At 45.7% G+C, this 19467-nt stretch overlaps 1 protein-coding gene across 4 annotated transcripts in view; it reads right to left on the bottom strand.

Moving 5' to 3' along the window:
• SYNDIG1 (synapse differentiation inducing 1) overlaps positions 1–19467 on the bottom strand; it is an 87111-nt gene that overhangs the window by 44412 nt on the left and 23232 nt on the right. For all 4 annotated transcript variants that reach the window (XR_008576482.1, XM_054821231.1, XM_054821230.1 and 1 more), the window contains one exon: positions 12584–12721. Coding sequence is in view for 3 of the 4 variants with exons in the window: in XM_054821231.1 (XP_054677206.1) it covers positions 12584–12721 (138 nt within the window). In the remaining variant the exon portion in view is untranslated. The remainder of the gene's footprint in view (positions 1–12583; positions 12722–19467) is intronic.

Here is a 19467-nt window from a genome sequence, read left to right as displayed (position 1 = left end):
TTGAAACAAGGTTGACGGGGGAAAAATGCTAAAGTGTTGACAGAAGAAAGTGAGATACGGAAGAGTAAGAGCCAATGCCCATGTGATTTAAATATTCATTATCATTATGGGAATACTGAAAGCCCTGGTAAACAAGAAATTTGTGTTCACCACAATTTAGGAATAGCCATTGAATGTCACAGGCCAGGGCGGTCTTCACCAGGAAGGAAGGCAAGCTTTCAAATATAAGTGAGACGCGCTGAAGGCACATCAGGAAAGCCCCAGATGATGTTCAGGGTGAGTCCAGCTTAACCTGAGCCAACCTGTCACAGGTGTGGTTCAAAGTGAGACTAGGTGGATGCACTGAAACTTTAGCAAAGACAATTTGGACAGTCTTTGGACCAATGCTGTGGCAAGGTCCTATAAGGTCCTATAAGGTCACTGAAGTTATTGCTTTACAATAGCTTTGGTGGAAGTGCAAGCTCCTAATTAATTGCTTAATTAGTTGTAGCCTGTAGAAACCTGCTTAGAACACTGCCATCTGTGAGACAAGGTCAAGGAATGAGGACACATTCAGCACAATTACTGAGTGTGGTGTCTTGAATGAAATCCAGAAATCCCAGGCTGGGACTATTTAAATTAGTTCAAAGGCCTACATGTCTCTGGACACCAAATCCCATTTCCTGTGTTATCACACCTGGGAGGATTTGGAAGTTACTCTGTCTGCCATTATCAGCCCAAGGAGCACCTTCAGCTTTTGTAGCATGTCCTTGCCATAGCAAAGGGAAGTGCTGGGACCAGCTACTAGGTTCTGTACCATGGACAGGGAATTGTCCACCAACTTTTGGTCCCTATTGTGAAGAGAGGATGCGATCCTTCCAGAGATTCCCCCATCAGATGACTGAGCAACAAAAAATCCAAATCCTAGCCAGAGGTGGTTCCCTGAACATACTTGGGAACAAAAGACTTGGTCTTTCCTGCTCCCACCATCGCATTTTTACACCTCTTGCTAGAGACAGTAGCTGTAAGCTGCAAGGAGAGGTCCCTCATGGTGATACACCTCATGATGCTGGGATAGACACTAACATCCATTGGCCACCTTCAGGACTGGGGACTGGGAATTCTGGGTAACAGCTGGTTTGAATTGCATCCTTTCTCCTGGACTTCATGGTGGCAAAGTACTCACTCCAAGGAAGACAGGATGAGGAACGTAGTCAAGCAGGGATTGACAATTCCATCTCTCCTGCTTAATGCTGTGATGTCTCGTCTTTTATCCCTGGCCTCCTTCACCCTCTTGGAGGAAGCTGAGTCCCTCTGTGAACTTGCATGGACTTGCATTCACCCAAGCAACCATGACTCTTTCACGCTTCTTGGAAATAATACAAGACATGCCAAGATGTGGAAATGTCATTCATAACTGATTGCTCATTGTGCCCCATAATGAGTGTATTTTAATACTAAACTGGCACGGGGGAAGGGAGAAGAAAGATTTTCATAATATGAAAAAGTTGGTGTTTTTTCCCCACAAGCACATAAAATACTACATTAGTTTTATTACCAACAGTACATTAAGATCATGTGTCTTGATAGGTGCATTTTAATGTCCTGCCTACCTCTGTGGATACAGCCGGAGGCAAAGCATCTAGCAAATGCTATTGTTTAGATTAGGAAAGAGTGTTTGGGAACAATGCAATAATATTAGATAATTAACTAATCTTTCACTTCTTCGAGAAAGATTTCAACCATTTTAGGCACAAATGAAACAAGGGCTGGAAACAAGGTACCACAGAGACTGGTAAGAGGTAGGGTCAAGACTGTTAGAGATCGAGGCAAGCGCTATTGAAGGAGGAGAGTACCTGTATATCTGTATGCCCCATGCAGCCCAAATTTCTAGTGGCTGCCTCAGGGACGCTGTTCCTGCTGGGCTCAGTATTTTGTCCAGCGTCATGGGAACAAAATGCAATCTCTCCATCTACTTTAATGGGACAGGTTTATTTCTTGTTGGTCTTGTTGAGTCTCAAGATTTTTGGCTGGCACAGAGTTTAGCTTTACATAGATTCCCCTGGACCCTGCCACTAGCAACAGAAATCTGTCTTTTACTGTGCTGCCTTTCGTGGTCCCATGATATGACTTCTTTATATGGTTTATTTTTCACTTGAAGAAACCCTTGCACTCAGTGGGAAAGTCTGTAGGCTCACTGCCGGGACAGCCACAGCAACCATTTGCCCTGGAGGAAAAGCTCAGTGCAGAACCACTGGGGAGATGCATGCCGCTCAGCACAACAGCTGAAAACAGTGTCCTCCCTTCCTATCTCAGATATTGTATCAGTTTATACAACAGCTGCGTTCCTTTCCCAGGTTCTGCCTTGCAGTGGGTCCTGAGGCTCATCTGTTTTGATCCAGTATTTATTTTAGGCTGAAGAGCATAGTCATTACCTATGAAAACGCAGTGCCCGGTTTTAGATACAAACTGCACAGCAGCAGGTAGGTCCTAGTCTATTCCTTTTCAGCTGGTTCTTGTAGTTCATCCCAAAATAAATATATAAAAACTTTATTTCTTTTCTGCTTCTGGGAAGTCAGTCAATTCAATGAGGAGTTACAATTGTCTGGCAGGCATCTTTGGGTGTCTAGATCACTAGACTCAAGTCTTCACTTCAAAGTGTTTTTCTGCAGCCCATTTGAAAGAGGTATGTAGATTCTAATCAGAAGTGATCAATTAACTTTGCTGTGTATCCAAACAAAGTAGTAATTCAGTAGCCCTCACCAGAACAGCTGCTGAGAGACAGCAAGCTGTATATTCAAGATTAGAATATAGCCCTGGGTCTCTGGTACATGATGTTGATCCCTGAGAAGAAGAAAAAAACCAAACCTGAGTATTCTGCAGACTGATAAAAGGTTAACCTTAAGTCTTTGCTGTTGAAAACATGCATTCATTTACTGCTGCATACATCAAACTTCAGATGTGTGTGCCTCCTTTTACTTGTTTTTGTTTTGGAAAAGGGTGCTGTCACAGCGCAAGATGAAAGAAAGGTCTATTACATAAACAGCAGCCAAAGAACTACTCCAGACACACACTCTGTTCTCCTTGCCACAGGAGAATTCAAGGGAGATCATTTACCACCTTGGATGTGAGGAGCTTCATTACATCACCAGGCTTTGGAAGCAGCGTCCAAAGCTTTTTGGCTTTTCTGACAACTGAAGCAGACATTGGCATGGCCGGAATGGGGGAACCGTGTTCCACTCCCAGATCAGCAATGGGTCTCTTCTTTTCTCAGGCCTCTTTTCAGCAGGGCAACCTACTAGGGAGGTGCAAAATCATGTGCCCTGTTTTTGTTCTTGGACTGGGAGCATGTTCCTTCTGTGTCCTCTCATGGAATATAATCTGCTATGGACACTCTACCTTTGCAGATGTAAAAAATCAGGTATTTAGCTGGGACACGTGAGGATTACTAACAAAAGCCCCACCATGTCCCTGCTAACAGTTCTAACTCCATGTCCCTGCTAACAAAATGCATCCTTGCTGTCTAAGCCAAAAAAACACCTAAAAACCACTGCCTAAGACTACAAAGTTGTTTAAACTTAGTGAGAATTGCCTAAATGTCAGGGGGCCTGAAACCCCCTGATCAATTGCTGTGGAAGATTTACTACCTTACTCTTCAGACGCCTATACCAGACAGGCCTCTGAGTGATTTTTATGAATACTACAGACACACCAAGCTTAGTGGCAGGTGTGCAAGTAAGCTGCTGGAGGTGCATTATTCTGCACTCGCTGTGTCGTAAGCCTGTGAAATAATGAGCCAATAGATGAGCAAAAACAAAAGTAACAGCAGGACAAAAAGAGGATGCCAGGAGGGAAGAATATACTCTTGGAGCATGACTTTATTGATACATCTCTGGGCGCTGGCTGGCTCAGCATAATGTGCAAGGCATAAATGTCTGGCACAGAACAATTCGTGTACAAAGTTTGCCATTGTGCAGGATGTTCTTGCTAATAAAAGAGACCCCTCATCTCCTCAAACATTTCCAGTTGGTCTCTCTTCTGTCCCAAAACTTCCTTGTAATTAACACCTGCATAATGAATTAAACTCTCCAGGGAATGTTATTTGTGAGCTACCTTTCCAATTATTTAAAATTAGCTTAAGGGCTAAAGCAATCAGGCCATTCATTAATCTAATCCCTTTTTGTAGCTGTAGTTCGTGACTTGGAAATGTGACCACAAGATCAAAAGGACAAAGAGGAATGAAGAGGAAATTATACAAGACACTTATAAAGTTCCCTGGCCCAAGACTTCACCCACAGCGCACTAAAATCAGCAGCTGCTGACACACAAAACACACTCTAAATGGCCATTTTCTTGCGTGCACAAACATCTCTCTTCTCAGGAGATGTCTACCCTGAAGGCACAGTCAGCATGAGCAAAGTCTACCCACACTCACACCACTGGCTGGGAACCAGCTCCCACCTGGAAAGCAGAGAATTAGAGGTGCTGGTAGTTAATAAACTTCACTTCAGCACAGAGTGTGCTGTTCAGTATTCACTGCCATCTTCTGCCCGGCAAATCTGCCATCTGCCTGATGGGAGCAAGGGGAGGAGTGTGGCTGGGCAGCCAGCAGCGACCTTCTGCAGGCCAGCCCTTGTGAATACAGCCTTGTCCCTGCCCTGGCCGTGCATGTGCTCTGCACGCCCCATGGGCTCTGCTCGCCTGGGGCATCATCCTCCAAGCATTTGCCTTGCACTCTGAGCCTGCACAGAGACACTCTGTGTCAAGAGAGAATTCCAGCCCCACACAAAGCTGTCCTAGTTAGAGATTATAATAATGCCAATCTATTTCGTGCCCATGGCCGCAACCACCTGCCTCGTGGACATGCCCATGCGTGAACCACAGTGGCAGAGGAAGCCCCATGCAGTGTACATGCAGTCTTACATTTAATCCTTCTTAACAGGGGAAATCCCTTAACCTGCCTTTCTTCAAGCAAGACCTACCCGGAGGAGTAAGCTGGTGCTACTGAAGCTATTGCATCCCATGCCATGCTCCTAAATTAACTCTGCTCATCACAGCCTCTCTCCCAGCTTCCCCACCCAACACAGCATATTTACCGCCCCTTGATACCCTTTATTCCTCCGCAGAAAGGCTGAGGGATCCTCACTCTCGCTACTGGGCAGACTGGGTGCCTGAGCCCAAGTACTGAAGGGATCCACATTGCACAGGTGTGTGTGTGTGTATATATATATATAGATATAGATATATTTTCTCACTAGTGGACCTCCATCCTGCTCAGACAGGATGAGGCTGCTGATGCTGTCTGCATTTGTTGAGTGCTCTGAGTGTCCTTCTGCGATCTGTGCGGCCAGTCATGTATATCTGTAAATACATGGTGTACACAGTGTACATGCAATCCCAAGCACAACTACAGGCTGGGCAGAGAATGGATGGAGAGCAGCCCTGAGGAGAAGGACTTGGGGGTGTTGGTGTCCGAGAAGCTCAACATGAGCTGGCAAGGTGTGCTTGCAGCCCAGAAAGCCAACTGTATCCTGGGCTGCATCAAAAGAGATGTGACCAGCAGGTCGAGGGAGGTGATTCTGCCCCTCTACTCCATTCTCATGAGACCTCACCTGGAGTACTCCGTCCAGCTCTGGGGTCCCCAGTACAAGAAAGACACGGAGCTGTTGGAGCGAGTCCAGAGGAGGGCCATGAAGCTGATCAGAGGGCTGGAGCACCTCTCCTATGAGGACAGGCTGAGAGAGTTGGGATGGTTCAGCCTGGAGAAAAGGCGGCTCTGGGGAGACCTTATAGCAGTCTTCTAGTACCTAAAGGGACCTACAGGAAAGCTGGAGAGGGACTGTTTACAAGGTCATGGAGTGATAGGACAAGGGGTAATGGCTTTCAGCTAAAGGAGGGTAGATTCAGATTCGATGTTAGGAAGAAATTCTTTACTGTGAGGGTGGTGAGGCACTGGAACAGGTTGCCCAGAGGAGTTGTGGATGCCCCCTTCCTGGAAGTGTTTAAGACTGGGTTGGATGAGGCTTTGGGCAACCTGGTCTAGTGGAGGGTGTCCCTATCCGTGGCAGGGGGGGTGGAACTAGATGATCTTTGAGGTCCCTTCCAACCCAAACCACTCTATGATTCTATGATTCTATGTGTGCTCTGTGTGTGCGTGCCTGCTGGCAGTGCATCTTCAGCCTTACTGCTGGTTGGACATGCAGGCATGGAGCAGCAGCAGCTTTGCCCCTCTCGGGCTGCTGGATCTGGCATGACATATTTTCCGCTAACCAACTCTATCTCTGTGTCTAATGAACATGTATGATCAGCAGTTTACTGGGGTTGTGTCTGTTGCTCACAAACCAACTTGTGCTGTTTAGCCCAGGGAGACCAGGGTGCACAGCACTGCTCTCTCCCCCAGGGGCAGACCCACCTCCAGCTTAGTATCAGTCGTGTCTACAGACCTGCCAAGGGCAGGATACCTGCATCACATGCAGGCAGCCCCTGCCCCAACCCCCGGAGCGGACAAGGTAGACAAGGGGTGAAAGCCATCAGCTAAAAGTGATCAGCACAGGCCATGCTCCTCAGACCTAGGTTTGAGTATAGATGCAAGTCAAAGCATAAGATATGTATGTGTGAAGAGCCATATGCAAGTACAAGTCAGCTGTCTTGTGGCAGCTAAAATTAGGGTGTCATTCGATGATCTTGAAGTGCTTATCCTTGCAAGCACTGTGTTTTAACAGAAGCGCACACATATGCACTCAGACAGACAGTTTGCAAGCAGAGCTGTATGAGCAGTTTGCAAGCAATCTTTCACCCCACATTTCCTCATACAAAACCTTGTTTTCGATGGTTCCAATCTCTTGCCAAACTACAGGCCTGAAATTTAACATGAGTCCTCCACAGCTATTCCTCTGTTATGAATGTGGCTGGAAGAACTCATCTCTTTCTTAAAGTGATCACTGAGGAAAAGTCACAGAGCATACAGCTCGTCCCAGCAAGAGGCTAAGCGCCATGACACACAAGGGTCTGAGAGCCATAGGCACCTAGAGGTAAAATCACGTAAGCATGGACTGCCCCAGCATCAGTTGGACTACCTGACCCTCTGTGTGACTCCCTGGCTTAGTCCCCTCCTTGTTAAGACAGAGTTGGCAAAGCCAGATCTTCCGCACAGAAGTGAGCAGAGAAGGGGTGATTCCCACCAGCTGAAGAGTTGGCATGCCAAGAAATAATAAATATTAACAACAGAATCTATATTCATCAGCTATTGAGACTGAAATGGGCTCAGAGGAACCTGTAAGTCATGGTGTTTGGATCTACCTTGCAACTGGGACACAGCCTGGTGAGCAGTGGACCTCCCAGGGCCGGGGCTCTCATGCAAGGACAGCGGCCATACCGTCAGCCCTTGGCCACCTCAGCAAGGCACCAGCACAGAGCTCTGCTGGGATGATTTCTGCACAAAAGTCCTTAGCAGCTTCATGTGAGTAGGAACTCATTTTGACTCATGCCTGGCACAAGAGAGTTTAATTGTCCGGAGGTTTTATTCATAAGCTTCTACAGTTCGACGACTACAAAACTTCATCAGAAGGCTGCCTGCCTGTGCCTGCACTCACGTGCACACACAGAGCCAGACAAAGAACGCAGAGATTTGATTTTTGAGTGATCAGCGCAGACAGCTCAAAGCTTTGCGTGACCAACAGCAGAGACAGGGATGGGTAGCCCCACAACACACCCAGTACCCTGCATCCAAGCTGTGTGCCCCCCAGCAACAGCCCAGCTTCAACTCAGGGATTGTGTGATTTGGTATCCTGGTCCAAGACACCAAAAAAAAAGGACTTTTTCATGTTATATTTAAGGAGGTTAAAGTTCATCTTCTTTTGACAGTCAGCTCTTTTGTACAAGTGCTACTTGGTCCAAGAAAAGATGCAATGCTGAAAAATCAACAGCCTTTCTTGAAAATGCAAAAGCTCGCTGTTTGCTTTGCTAGCATTGCTTCAGCAACGCTGACCAGCACATCCTGCAAGTATATAAGCTTGGCCTGTTAATGCACGTATAACAAGTAAAGAAAAATACTCCAGGTTTTTGTTTTTGCTTGTGCCTTTTCATCTCAGATACAAGGGGATGCAGCATCACCAGTACATACACTCGTGGTTATGGATGTCAACTTCTTTAAAATCTATTATATTCTGTTTTCTGATGGAGAAAAGTGGGGCAGAGAGGAAAAAAAACAACAGGGTGGGATGACAGAGCATGGTCAAGTGTGGCGCGTCATACCGCTGTCCCATCTCATGGTTTTCCCCATTGAGATGGGGACTGTGAGCCACATTTCTAATGAATAAACAACAGATAACACCTGGCTGTTATTTTCTTGTCCTTTTCAGCAGTGGCTAGATGTCAAAATCTGGTGCAGAAAAGCAAAGAAAGTGAAATACATTCATGTGTGCTGAGCATCTAATCTCTGGTCTCTGATAGAGGTTAAGTTCATTCTGCCTTCTCCCTCCCAGTGGGGACACAAACATTATTTCTTTCTTCTCCCTGGTGACCACTGAAACATGTCAAAATACATTTTTTTCAAAGGCTCTATCTCTGAAAACTGAATAGAAAGTAACCAAATGGTTCAGAGGTTATCATGAAGAAAGACAAGCTACTCCTTTGCCTGATCACGTATACTTTGTGTCTGTATGAAAACCAGAGAAAATCCTTTTACCCAGTGCACAGTCCTGCTTTTCTTTAAAGACAATCTGAGCGATGATATTCAGAGCTGTGCTCACTTAAGCAACCCATGGGCTGGGGAAATAATTACAGAGCCGTACATCCCTCAATCACCATGTGAGGGAGGTAATTACGGCGCGGAGTAAGCGCAGCAGATGGGAAGCGATTGCTCTCGTGCTTGGGTTGCATTCTGCTGCCTGGATGGTCTCACGTGCTGCCAGGAGGCTACCTGAGCACCTAAGCATACCGAGAAGTGTCCAGTGGGAATTTTCAGGTGTATGTCTATGCCAGCCTGGCACAGCTCCATGGAGGTTGCACAGAAACAGGATAGAGGTGTTGTACATACTCTTGTTTCTGTCTGGCCCAGCTGGCATCTCTCAGATGCTTTGGTGGGGACTTACCAGGGGTGAAGGGCTCCACATGACCACCCATGTCCCACAAAAGTACAAGTACAAAGGGAAGGTCATTCACACCAGCACAGACTTAGGTCTCTGATAATTAATTTCTTTTTACAGGAGGGAAAGAAATGTGTGCCAAGGTATTGCTCTCTTTCCTAAAAATAAATGCAGGGAGAAAAAGAGGATTGATACAAAAAGATCTTGCAGGATTATCAACCCCCACCAAGCAGAAATCCTGACAGGCCCAGATAAATCGTCTGATAGGTTTAATGGTAAACTGGACAAGACAAAAAGGTATTTTTTTTTAACTTCTTTCTCTGACTTATGAAGCTTCAGACTTGCCTACAATCTACCAAGGTAAAAACTTCCATAAAAAATGAAAACTGAGGTACCTGCATGACTCCAGAGGGTGGAGATTTATGAAAAAATAAACATAATGAGGTTTTTTTGATCAGACATTGTTTGTGGCGGAGAGTTTTATGGTGAAAGGCATATGACATTGATATTTTCCTCTGCAAAGGCTTCCCTGCAAACTGCACATAAACCCCTGACTGAGTGCTTCAGACTCAACTATAAGCTGTTAGGAAAGCAGATAATCCAAAAAATTGCAAGCATAGAAACTCATATGCCCCCTTTGTAGAAAAGTGGAAGATTAGCCAATAAACACTGTCTACTGTTAAAAATAAGAGTAGTTGGAGATGTTATCCCTCCTGAGAGGTTACCCTAAAGCAGTGGCCTCTGGACAGGTCACCTGAATGGATGATGTGCACAAAACCCCTGTATTTTAGCTGTGACAGCTCAGGCGAGAAGGGCGCTTGGACACGACTTAGCGTGACGCCAGCGTGACCAGGAGGACACCTTGTGCCTGTGAGGCAATGGGAGTCACTTCCTGATCTCATGGTCCGAATAAGCAAGCGCGATGGAAGACGGGATACATGGGATGAAAATGGCCTGGTCCTGACAGCGATTTATGGTAGCTGAGAGAGAGGGCAGCCACAAGCAGAGGGTGCAAGTCTCTTGTGGGAAGGAAAACACATACCAAAACAGGAGCGAGTAAATGAGCAAGGATACAGCACAGTAATGGCAGGGAATGTTAGACTACCTTTTTGTATTAACAAGAGATCTCAAATGTTATTCAGGAGTTTAAGTTGAAAGACCTATATAAATAGAAATCCCATGCTAATAGGACATAATTTTTTACTACCTCACATGTAAAACATCATTCTCAATGGTTTATGCTCCAAAGTATGAGTCGATACCACTGTATTAGCTTAGCTTGGTGCAGGACTTCAGTGGTTTATACTGGCTATTTTAGCCAGTTCTCAGCCATAGAAGGTTTTGGCCTTAATTTTAGTTTCATTTTTACCCTGGAAAAGGTCAATCTGTTGGACATAGGGTTTTGCAGAAGAGCCAGTTTCGGTGAAGGTTCATGGTTTCTCAGGGCTGCGATGGACCTGCAGCGAAGGTTCCTGCTTGGGAACTCAGGGAGCAGATGGACTGATGTGCCTGTGCTGGACTGGGATGAGCAGGGACTTCATGTTGTGGACATAGAGCTGGGAGGAGAGACCGGAGGAAAGGAGCATGCAGGGGTGGCAGTATTATTATTATCATTTTTTAGCAGGGAGAGATGAAGATTCCAATGCAAAAATAGAAAGCAGAAGTCAAAATTCCTCAGAAACACAGTCCCTCCTCCTGGCTGGAATTAGCCACAGCTTGCCTTGGTGCTTCCAAGGGGTCAACTAATAAAGATTAATTTACTGTCTCTCATCCTAATAAAAGCAAAGCACCTGCCTGACCTTTCTTGCTGACAGCTCCTAGTTTTAAGCAGCCACATTCAGCTGTTCTTCATCATCATGCTAAACCAAACACCACCCAAGTTTCCACTTTCCAGTGCCTAAATCCTTCAGCACAATATCATTGTCTTTCCCTGCCTTTGTGTGGCCTTTTCCACCTTCCTTATGCTCCCATCAAGGTAGCAGGGTCTTAGGGATTCATGGGAATTCACAGCTAATGTGGAAGCCCTGTCCCTTGCACACAGCTCTCAGCACATTTAGCTTCTCAGCCATACTGCTTTTTAGGACTTAATTACATTGTTTGTTTTGCATTTATTGGACTGTGCTGTGCTTTCATTGCTTAGATAAAACTAGCTAGCAATCCCCAGGCTTCCTGAAGGAACGCTACTGCAGGAAATTAATGAACGCACTATTTTTCCCAGCACAGAGCAAATACGCTGCTAATGGTGACAAACTCTCAACCCTTCCTTGGCCACAGCATTGGTGAAAAATGCTGCCTAGTCCACGTATGTGAAGAGACGTGGCCATTGATACTGCTGATGAATAGCTCTGCCTGAAGGACCAAACAGCAGGATGCTAAAGGACATGTGGGTCCCACCTGATGCTTTACTTTTTATTGTCATTGTCATCAGGAAAATCCCTTGATCCAAACGAGAAATCAATACCACTCAAACAAGGAAACTTATTTTTTTCCACTGGACAAACTTTAATTGTCTCAGAGGCTTCCAAGTTCAATGACAGGCACTTCATTTAAAGCAAAAAATAGTAGTGCTGTATCTCTTTCTTTGATATTGAAGACTAGGATTCTTCAGATCTGAAGTGCCTGCTCTGGCTTGACAAATATCCAGTGCTGGTAGATGTTTAGAGCAGGCAGATTGGAAAGACAGGTGAGAGGGTGAATGATTTTGGTGCTGTGGAGTACAGACTGTAGTTTGCAATAGGCATTGCTACCACCAGGAGACAGGAATATAAGCGAACATTTCCTTGCAGTCACTGATGAGGCTTCCAGTGTGACTCCTTTTCTGTCACGTTATATTATCTGCCATGCTGGGAAACTCAATAATTACTCTGCAGGCACTTATGAAGACATACTTGTCAGAACTAATGATGGGGCACGAGGTGATTGTTAGTTAGGCACAGGCTGGAAACAAGCAAGCCCGTCTCATGAAGGAAACAAACCAAAACGCTATCACTTCTCTGGTCAAAAATATTTCCACATTAAAATTGGACAAGAAGAACAGACTGAGCAATTTTTTGTGGGGAAAGGAAATGGTTCCTGGAAAGCAAATTTGCTTCTGTGGAACAGAAATTATTTTTCTGCTCCTGGAAGGATATTACCTGGTTTGTTTTTCCAGATGGTCAGCTTGGGAACCAATAGACCAATTTTCCCAATGGGAAATCCAAGTGTTTGAGATAGAAAGTGTGTTTTCAACTCAAATTTCATGTCCACAGAAAATCCCTACCTGGACGTTGTATAATCTGACCATTGTCAACTAAAACCTAAAATATCTTGTAAACTTCTCCTTCAGCAAAGTATCTCAAGACAACCACCGCTATCACACAGATGTATCAAGGTGGGGAACACACTACCCTGTTTAACCACCTCCCACTACCCTGGAGAAACCCACATTTGGGTTTTGGTGAATTTTCCTTGCTGGTGTGAGGTGATGGCTACTCTGTGGATGCAAAACTCTGAATTAGCAGGAGCTGTTTTAACATTACCTCATGAGACAGGTAAAAGGCAGCAATTCCCAATGGCCAGAAGCAGCAGAGCATGGAGAACACAGTGAGGCCAAGATGATCTCTTGGTGGCATCATCAGGAAATTGTCTTCGCTTTCGGTGTCACTTGAGTAATCGCTCTGGAATAGCAAGGGAGAGAAACGTAGAGGTGCTGGTTAATGATATCATTATTTCTCCTCTGCCATGGGCCAAGGCTGTGATCATCCACCCATAAAACTCTCCCCAGTCACACCAGGGCAATTTCTCAACATCAAGACAGGCCTCCAGCACTCATGGGAGAAGGCTTCTGGTGACCCACCTTGGGGTCTCTACCACACAGGGGTGTCTAGACAGGGCCAGCTCTGGGGGCACTTGTACCCTATTCACCAGGGCCTGTGTACCTGTTCTGCTCTGCTGTGGCCCCTCAGTGACACGACCTCAGGAGTTAGCCTGCCCTCCTGCAGTGTCCACACCAGCCGGTGGCATCCTTCAGAAGGACTTCAGGATTGGGACTGTGGCTGTGGCACATCTCCCTCCTTGCCATGCTGAAAGGCTCACCAGGCCGCTAACCCCCTGTTTCAGCGGCACCCTGAGGGGAGGCTGAGAGACCCGAACCCTTATGTCTGCACCAAAATCAAACAGGAGAGAAGTGGGAGCGCAGCTCAGAGGCAGGGTTGTCTCTGCAAGTTGCAGGTTGGGACTGCAGCTGCCCTGTGAGCATCAATGTGGGGGAAGCCACCCCCAACAAAGTCAGCACTCCTTTTCTCTTCTACTGCATGCACAGCACTGGCTAGCAGCTGTCCTCCTTATGAACACCAAGGGAATCTGCATTCACCGACTATGCCACAGCCTCCATCACTACTGCATGAACCTGAAAGCAAGAAATGAGAAATAACAACAGATTGTGGAAATCACTGCAGGGAGTTGAAAAGGGCCCATTTTACATGTTCATCTTTCATGAATGAAAGAGACTCCCTAGCCAGACGAACCAGGGTGAAACATAATGTCACATATCTAATGCAGAAGGAGCTGTAAGCATTGGGTGCTCTGCATCTCTCAACTCAAACGCCAGTCTTCTGGAAGGTCACTGCTCAGGTGGCCAGGAGAATGTCAGCCAGACATTATCCACTGGGGACAAGATGACAAATGTATTGCAAACCTAAGCATAAGGAACCAAGGTAGCAAAAGCTGAAGGAGAAAAAAGCATGAGTTGCTCCAGCAGCAATGGGATGCTGCACATTTACAGTGTGTAGGCAGAAGCACCTGTCCAGGCATGTTTCTTAGATGCCCCATGGGCAAGCTGCAGCAACCATGATGTAGCAGAAGTTTCTTTCACTGTGATTACTAGGACTGGTTCACAGGGGACCTGACTGCCCCACTGCTGAGCGAGTACAATTCTTCAGCAGAGCAGGAGTAGAAAAGAGCCTGCTCTCTGGTGGCTTCCTCCTTGCCTGCAGGGAGTCCACATGCCACAACAGGCACCAAGACTGTGGTTATTCCACGCTTTGGAGTTACAGCTTTGGTGTAAGAAGGGTCCTGCAAAGCTCTTTAACTCACCCTGGGAGCACCTCCAGCCTGAGATGAGGTGGCCAAAAATCTTCTCAAAAAACCCTTTTGTAGTTGCATGTTCTTCACTGACTGTAGGAGAAATGCTGTGCAAAATCTCACTGAAAGGAAGGCATCTGTGTCATGTTCAGAAACTTACCCTTTTGGGCATGGGTTTTGTGCCCCTCTTAGAAACTTAGCAGCCTGTTCAGGAGCTTTTGGCCATTGGGCCAAACCAACTGCTACGGTGACATTGCTCTACCAGTAAGCTCTAAGTGAGAAACTCCTGAACAGGCTGCTAAGTGTGCAAGACAGGAAAATTAACCCATGCACAAGAAGGTACGTTTGTAAACATGCCACTAGTGAGCCACGACTGAGAAGGACCTAGGAAATGCTGGCAGCCTCACGATATTTGAAAGACTTGGCACTGGGCAAAGGGATTGCCTCCCAAGCTGACCCATTTGGGGAGCCCACCAGGTGGCATGACCCATCGCTTGCTAACACAGAGAAGCTGCTTTGACAGATATCGCTGCCAAGCACCTACCACACACCAGAAGGGCCTGGGAGGGACAGGTCGGGGGACCAGACAGGTCCCATGCACTGAGAGTGTGTGGTGCACGTGAACACCAGCATGCAGAGCACCCCAGCCTGTGTCAGGAGTCTTGATGCCTCAGCAGAAGTGACAAAGCTCCATTGGCACAAACTCAATAAAATCCCACTTCTGAAGGGACAACTGCTGATGCTGGTGTACAGTGTTTGAGCTTGATGACTTCCCTTTCTGCTTTAATTTTCAGAACAGGCCTTGTAAGTCATTTTTAATACCAATAATCTTTCCTTTCAAGAGTAAGAGAAGAGAGGGGGAGGGAGTAAATCCACGTGATTACTGAAGTGGTCTCTTTAACTTCATGACAGGTAACATACAAAAACGCTTTTGATTTCCCAGTTCTTGGCTGAGTAGTGTGCTGGCATTGTATCTGTGGAGACTACTTTCTAATACTTCAAATCATCTCTTCTTGCAGATGAAGATGAAATGATATCCAGATATCTTTGATCAAGCGCTGAACCAGAAAATTATCAGTTATGCTGCTTTCCAAAGGGACTAACCATTCTCAGGGTGATGGCGTCACGACATCTCAGAGAGCTTCCATGCTGACCAGAGAAGTGGTCGTTAGATTGCAAGAAGATAATTGTGACATTTTCTTAGTTATGCTAACATAAAAATCCTTACTGGGGAAGATAAAGTCACTATGGGCTCATACTAATTGAATAACAGAGTTACACTGTGAATGCCATTTTGATGGGCAAAGTCCCTGTAGTACTCATTGGATCAGATGACCTGACTGTCAATCAGCAAGAGTGACTGAATAATTCTGATGAGAAAACCCTGACCATGTAGTCCAGATATGAACCAGAGGGGTGAAAAAAAAAAAAAAAGTCATAAATCACAGAAAGAAATCCAACAGCAAAAGGTACCTCTTACCCCTTCCAGCTAAACATTTCTCCAAGCAAACCTTCCTCCCTAATGTTTTCTCTCTTACAACATGATACCAAATCCTGAGCTTACTGAGGGATCTTCCCCATCCAGAAACCTTTCTGACACTGGGAAGCTTTTGACAATTTGGCTGCCTAGCCAGCTGTCTTAACTTGTTCCTGGTTCTGCAAGAGCTGCACCCTGACACTGGAGGAACTGGACGTTAGGGCTGCTGAGAAGTCAGAATTACTTTCACCAATTACAGTTGCTTTGGGTTAGCAGACTAATCCTGCATAATCACTAGTATTCTTGTCCACAGCACTGCTCCTTTCATGTTTAACAGTCTCTTTATAAAATTTACATGGAACTTTTCACAATTACATCATAATTTCACTAATCTGACTGAAAGCTTTTAAGTCTTGCAGAAGTTAAGGAACAGTATAACTAATTAATTTTCACAGTTTGGGTGGGGAACAAGACTGCACAGACAAACTTTTGTTTATTTAATGTTAAGCTAGATGAGTCTAAACAATCTGAAATATCAAACCATCAGGTTTTTCTTTTTACAGGTGTAGCACCAGTGCATCCTCCAACCAAATAATAAGCAATGAAAAGAGAACTTGTGCAATCATTAAAAAAATATCTGGCAAAGAGCATCCCTTTCTTGGCTGAGATACTCTGTTCATCACAAGAACAAAGATTCCTCGTAGTTACTCTCCTAACAAATCTCAGTTACTCCAGGCTTTTTACTGAGTTATCCTCTTTGAACACAGCCCTTCCATCCTGTCAGTCAGATAATATCACTGTCTTCATGATGCTAGAAAAATCTTAGGAAGAAACAAGGCAAAATACATCCTGATGCAGCTGCAATCACGTAAGTGACAAGAGACGGGAGGATCACGGGGTGTCAAGGAACAGCAGCAGCAGCTGACAGTCTCTTTGGGACGCGGAGGGATGCACCCCCTTTCAGACAAGACATCTTGCTTCTGCAGCTTCCACTGCAATTGCGCAACCACTTCTAACCTCAGCTCACAGAGAACAGTTACAGAAGGCAGTGCCTTTCCACTGCAAGTCAGGCTCTGACTTGGAGACACATCTTTGTGCTTTAACGTGACAGATGTAATCTCAGCAAGGGCCACAGCCCTTCCCCTTGCCAAGTGAGCTGCGCTCTCTGCAGCACATGCGAGGTGCTGCTGCAGGAACAGATACCTGTGCAAATAGCCCTGTAGCAGAAATGACACATATCTGAAATTACTGAGCACACAGTGGGGATCTCCTGCTTCCAATGGATCCTTTGTAGCAAAAGCAGTTATTACAATGACAACAATGCTTCTTATCCTCGCTGACTACTGCTGCGTGTCTCTCACCAACGCACCTGGAATTCAGCTGAGAAGACAGCACAGGACAAAAAAATCTCAGTCTCAGTTTATCCACAAGCATTTTTGTGGCTGTTATGAGGAAGAGGTGACCTCAGGAGTGCAGGCAAGACTGGAGTTACCAGGAGATGAGGCCCCAGAGAACATCTCCCCAGAACATGAATTCCTGCAGAAAGCACAGCACCCTGCCCACATGAATGCTGATTACAGTGAATGACAAACAAAGCAAGCAGCCCTCCCCTCCCCTCTCCTCTCCTCTCTCTTTCTCCTTTTCCCTTCCCTTCTTTATGCATGTTTTTCAACGTTGCACATCCCTGCAGCCCTAAAATGCATTAGGCACAGGTGATGTGGGCAGGACATAAACTGGATTTCTGTGGATGTGACAAAGGATGAAGAGGAGAAATGAATTTTGTTTGGAGAAGGAAAGTGTCTACTTCCCAGTCCCCGAGCATGTGGGATTTTGCAGCAGCTGGAATTTGAGTGGTAGACAATTCAACAGGAAACCTTGACCTCTGTATTCAAGGGGGCTGCTTCTGACACTTCCCAAATGACCTGCACAAGAAGTCAGCCTTGAACATAACCATAAATGTGGTCACCCTGGAGACTCATAGAATGAAGCTGAAACCAATGAATTTTAGTCCATGAAATTCAACTAGCTGCTTCAGTTGACAGTAATGCTTCCTCAGCAAATGAGTGCAGAAGGGAGGGGAGAGAGAAAAGGATATTTAAGATGGGATACTGAAACATGTAGATGCCCCGTTCCTGAAAGGACCATGGCTTGGGAGCAGGAATCACCAGGCACAGAGCAAGGCTGTCCGTACATAGAGCTGAATGCAGAGTGTGCACTTTGGACTGTGTTTCACAAGGCAGTGACCCCAAGAAGGACCACGACACCAGAGCGTTCAGTCAAGAGCAAGCTGAAAATAAACCTCTTCTGTGATGCACCACAGGAGGAACAAGCGTGATCCACGGAGAGGGAAGGGAAGGTACAGTACTACAGACACGTACATAATGGGTCCAGTTCTGGTACCACCATTTCCCAAATACGTTGAAGAAAGTGGGAATCAGAAGGCAGGTACATGCGTCATGCTGCAGGAAATCATCTACACAGGAAGAAAGTAGAGAAGCCAACTTCACTTGTAAGATACATTTAAGATGCAATTTCATCACAGTCTGTAAGTGCCTGCATGAGTAGATAATTTCTGATCAGAGACAGCTCTTTCATTTGGCAGAAAAGCAGAAGAAACCCCAGCGACTGAAAGCATAACAGATGAAGAACAGACACAAGGTGCAGATTTTTAACAGAGATTGTGATGAACACTTTTCTGTAGTTGTAATGGATTTTCTATTACACGAAGCCCTTTCTTAAATCGAGGCTAGCTATCCCTAAAAGCTATGTGCTTATCCTCAACCGAGACATTATGAGTGAACAGAGGGTCTGCAGACAGCCTGCTGTGGGATGCCTGAGACATACTGGAGGCTGGGCTTGATGGTCACATAGTCCCTGCCAGTATTAAAACGCTAGGCACACTGGAGAAGTCAGACAACAAGCTCTGCTGTGAACCACAGCTGCCAGCAACCTGTGATGGATATTCAGGAAACAGCCCTTTTGGTATTACTCCTTTTTTCCTTCAAAGTAACCAATTCAGCAACACGCATACACTGCACACAAAACAAATTTCTGGTATGGCCCTGTGGGATCTGCTTCAAATCCAGATGGTCCAGTGTTCTGTTTTTGAGACCAACACATGATGCAACTGTAAGATAATAAGTGCTCTGTTTCCCTCCACACAATGCCTGTTTCAGTACTGCAGTTTAACATAATGCCCTATTCTGACCAGCACTCTACATCCCTTTGCTCTTCTGCAAGCAACCTGAGTTCACCTCAATGCAGCAGATGTTGAAGGCAGCATGCTGGATGGTGGCTCTCTCACCAAGGGCTGTAGTTTATCACTGCTCTGCCTCAATGCACTTATCACTAAGCAGCACCTGGCTGATGCTTACTTAGGAGGTGATTCCTCTAAAACCTGTTGCCATCATGGATTCTTTGTCCTGGTGATGTATTATTTATTTATTTCATTTTGTCTATTTTATTTCTTTTTACCATTTTGAGCTTTGCAGTTGCTCCCCTTCAATTTTAAAGATACTTAAATAATCCATAATCCACTAACCCTGACCTGGTCCACCTCACCTCGTTTCCCCAACTCCCAGTCCAAGTTGCCTTGTCAGTCGAGTAGCCACCCTTGCAGAATGGGCTCAGAGAGGTCTTGCCTTGCTTGGAAAGCTTTTCATATATAACCTTGCAAAACCAAAAATGTATCGGGGCAAAAATCCCTGGATGCAGCTGTCCAAGCCCATTCTTCCTCCTGTCCCCCTGGATTTCGATCATCTCCCTTGTGCTGTTTTCTAGACACCCACAGCCAGTCTGCCCATAGCTGATCAGTAACTTGCATTCAGCACATTGCCACTGGAAGGGGGTTAGTGCAGACAGCAA

Source organism: Grus americana, chromosome 3 (assembly GCF_028858705.1).
Source record: "Grus americana isolate bGruAme1 chromosome 3, bGruAme1.mat, whole genome shotgun sequence".
Taxonomy (NCBI): domain Eukaryota; kingdom Metazoa; phylum Chordata; class Aves; order Gruiformes; family Gruidae; genus Grus; species Grus americana.
Note: the sequence above shows the minus strand (reverse complement) of the source record. Positions and strands in the feature narration are given on the sequence as shown.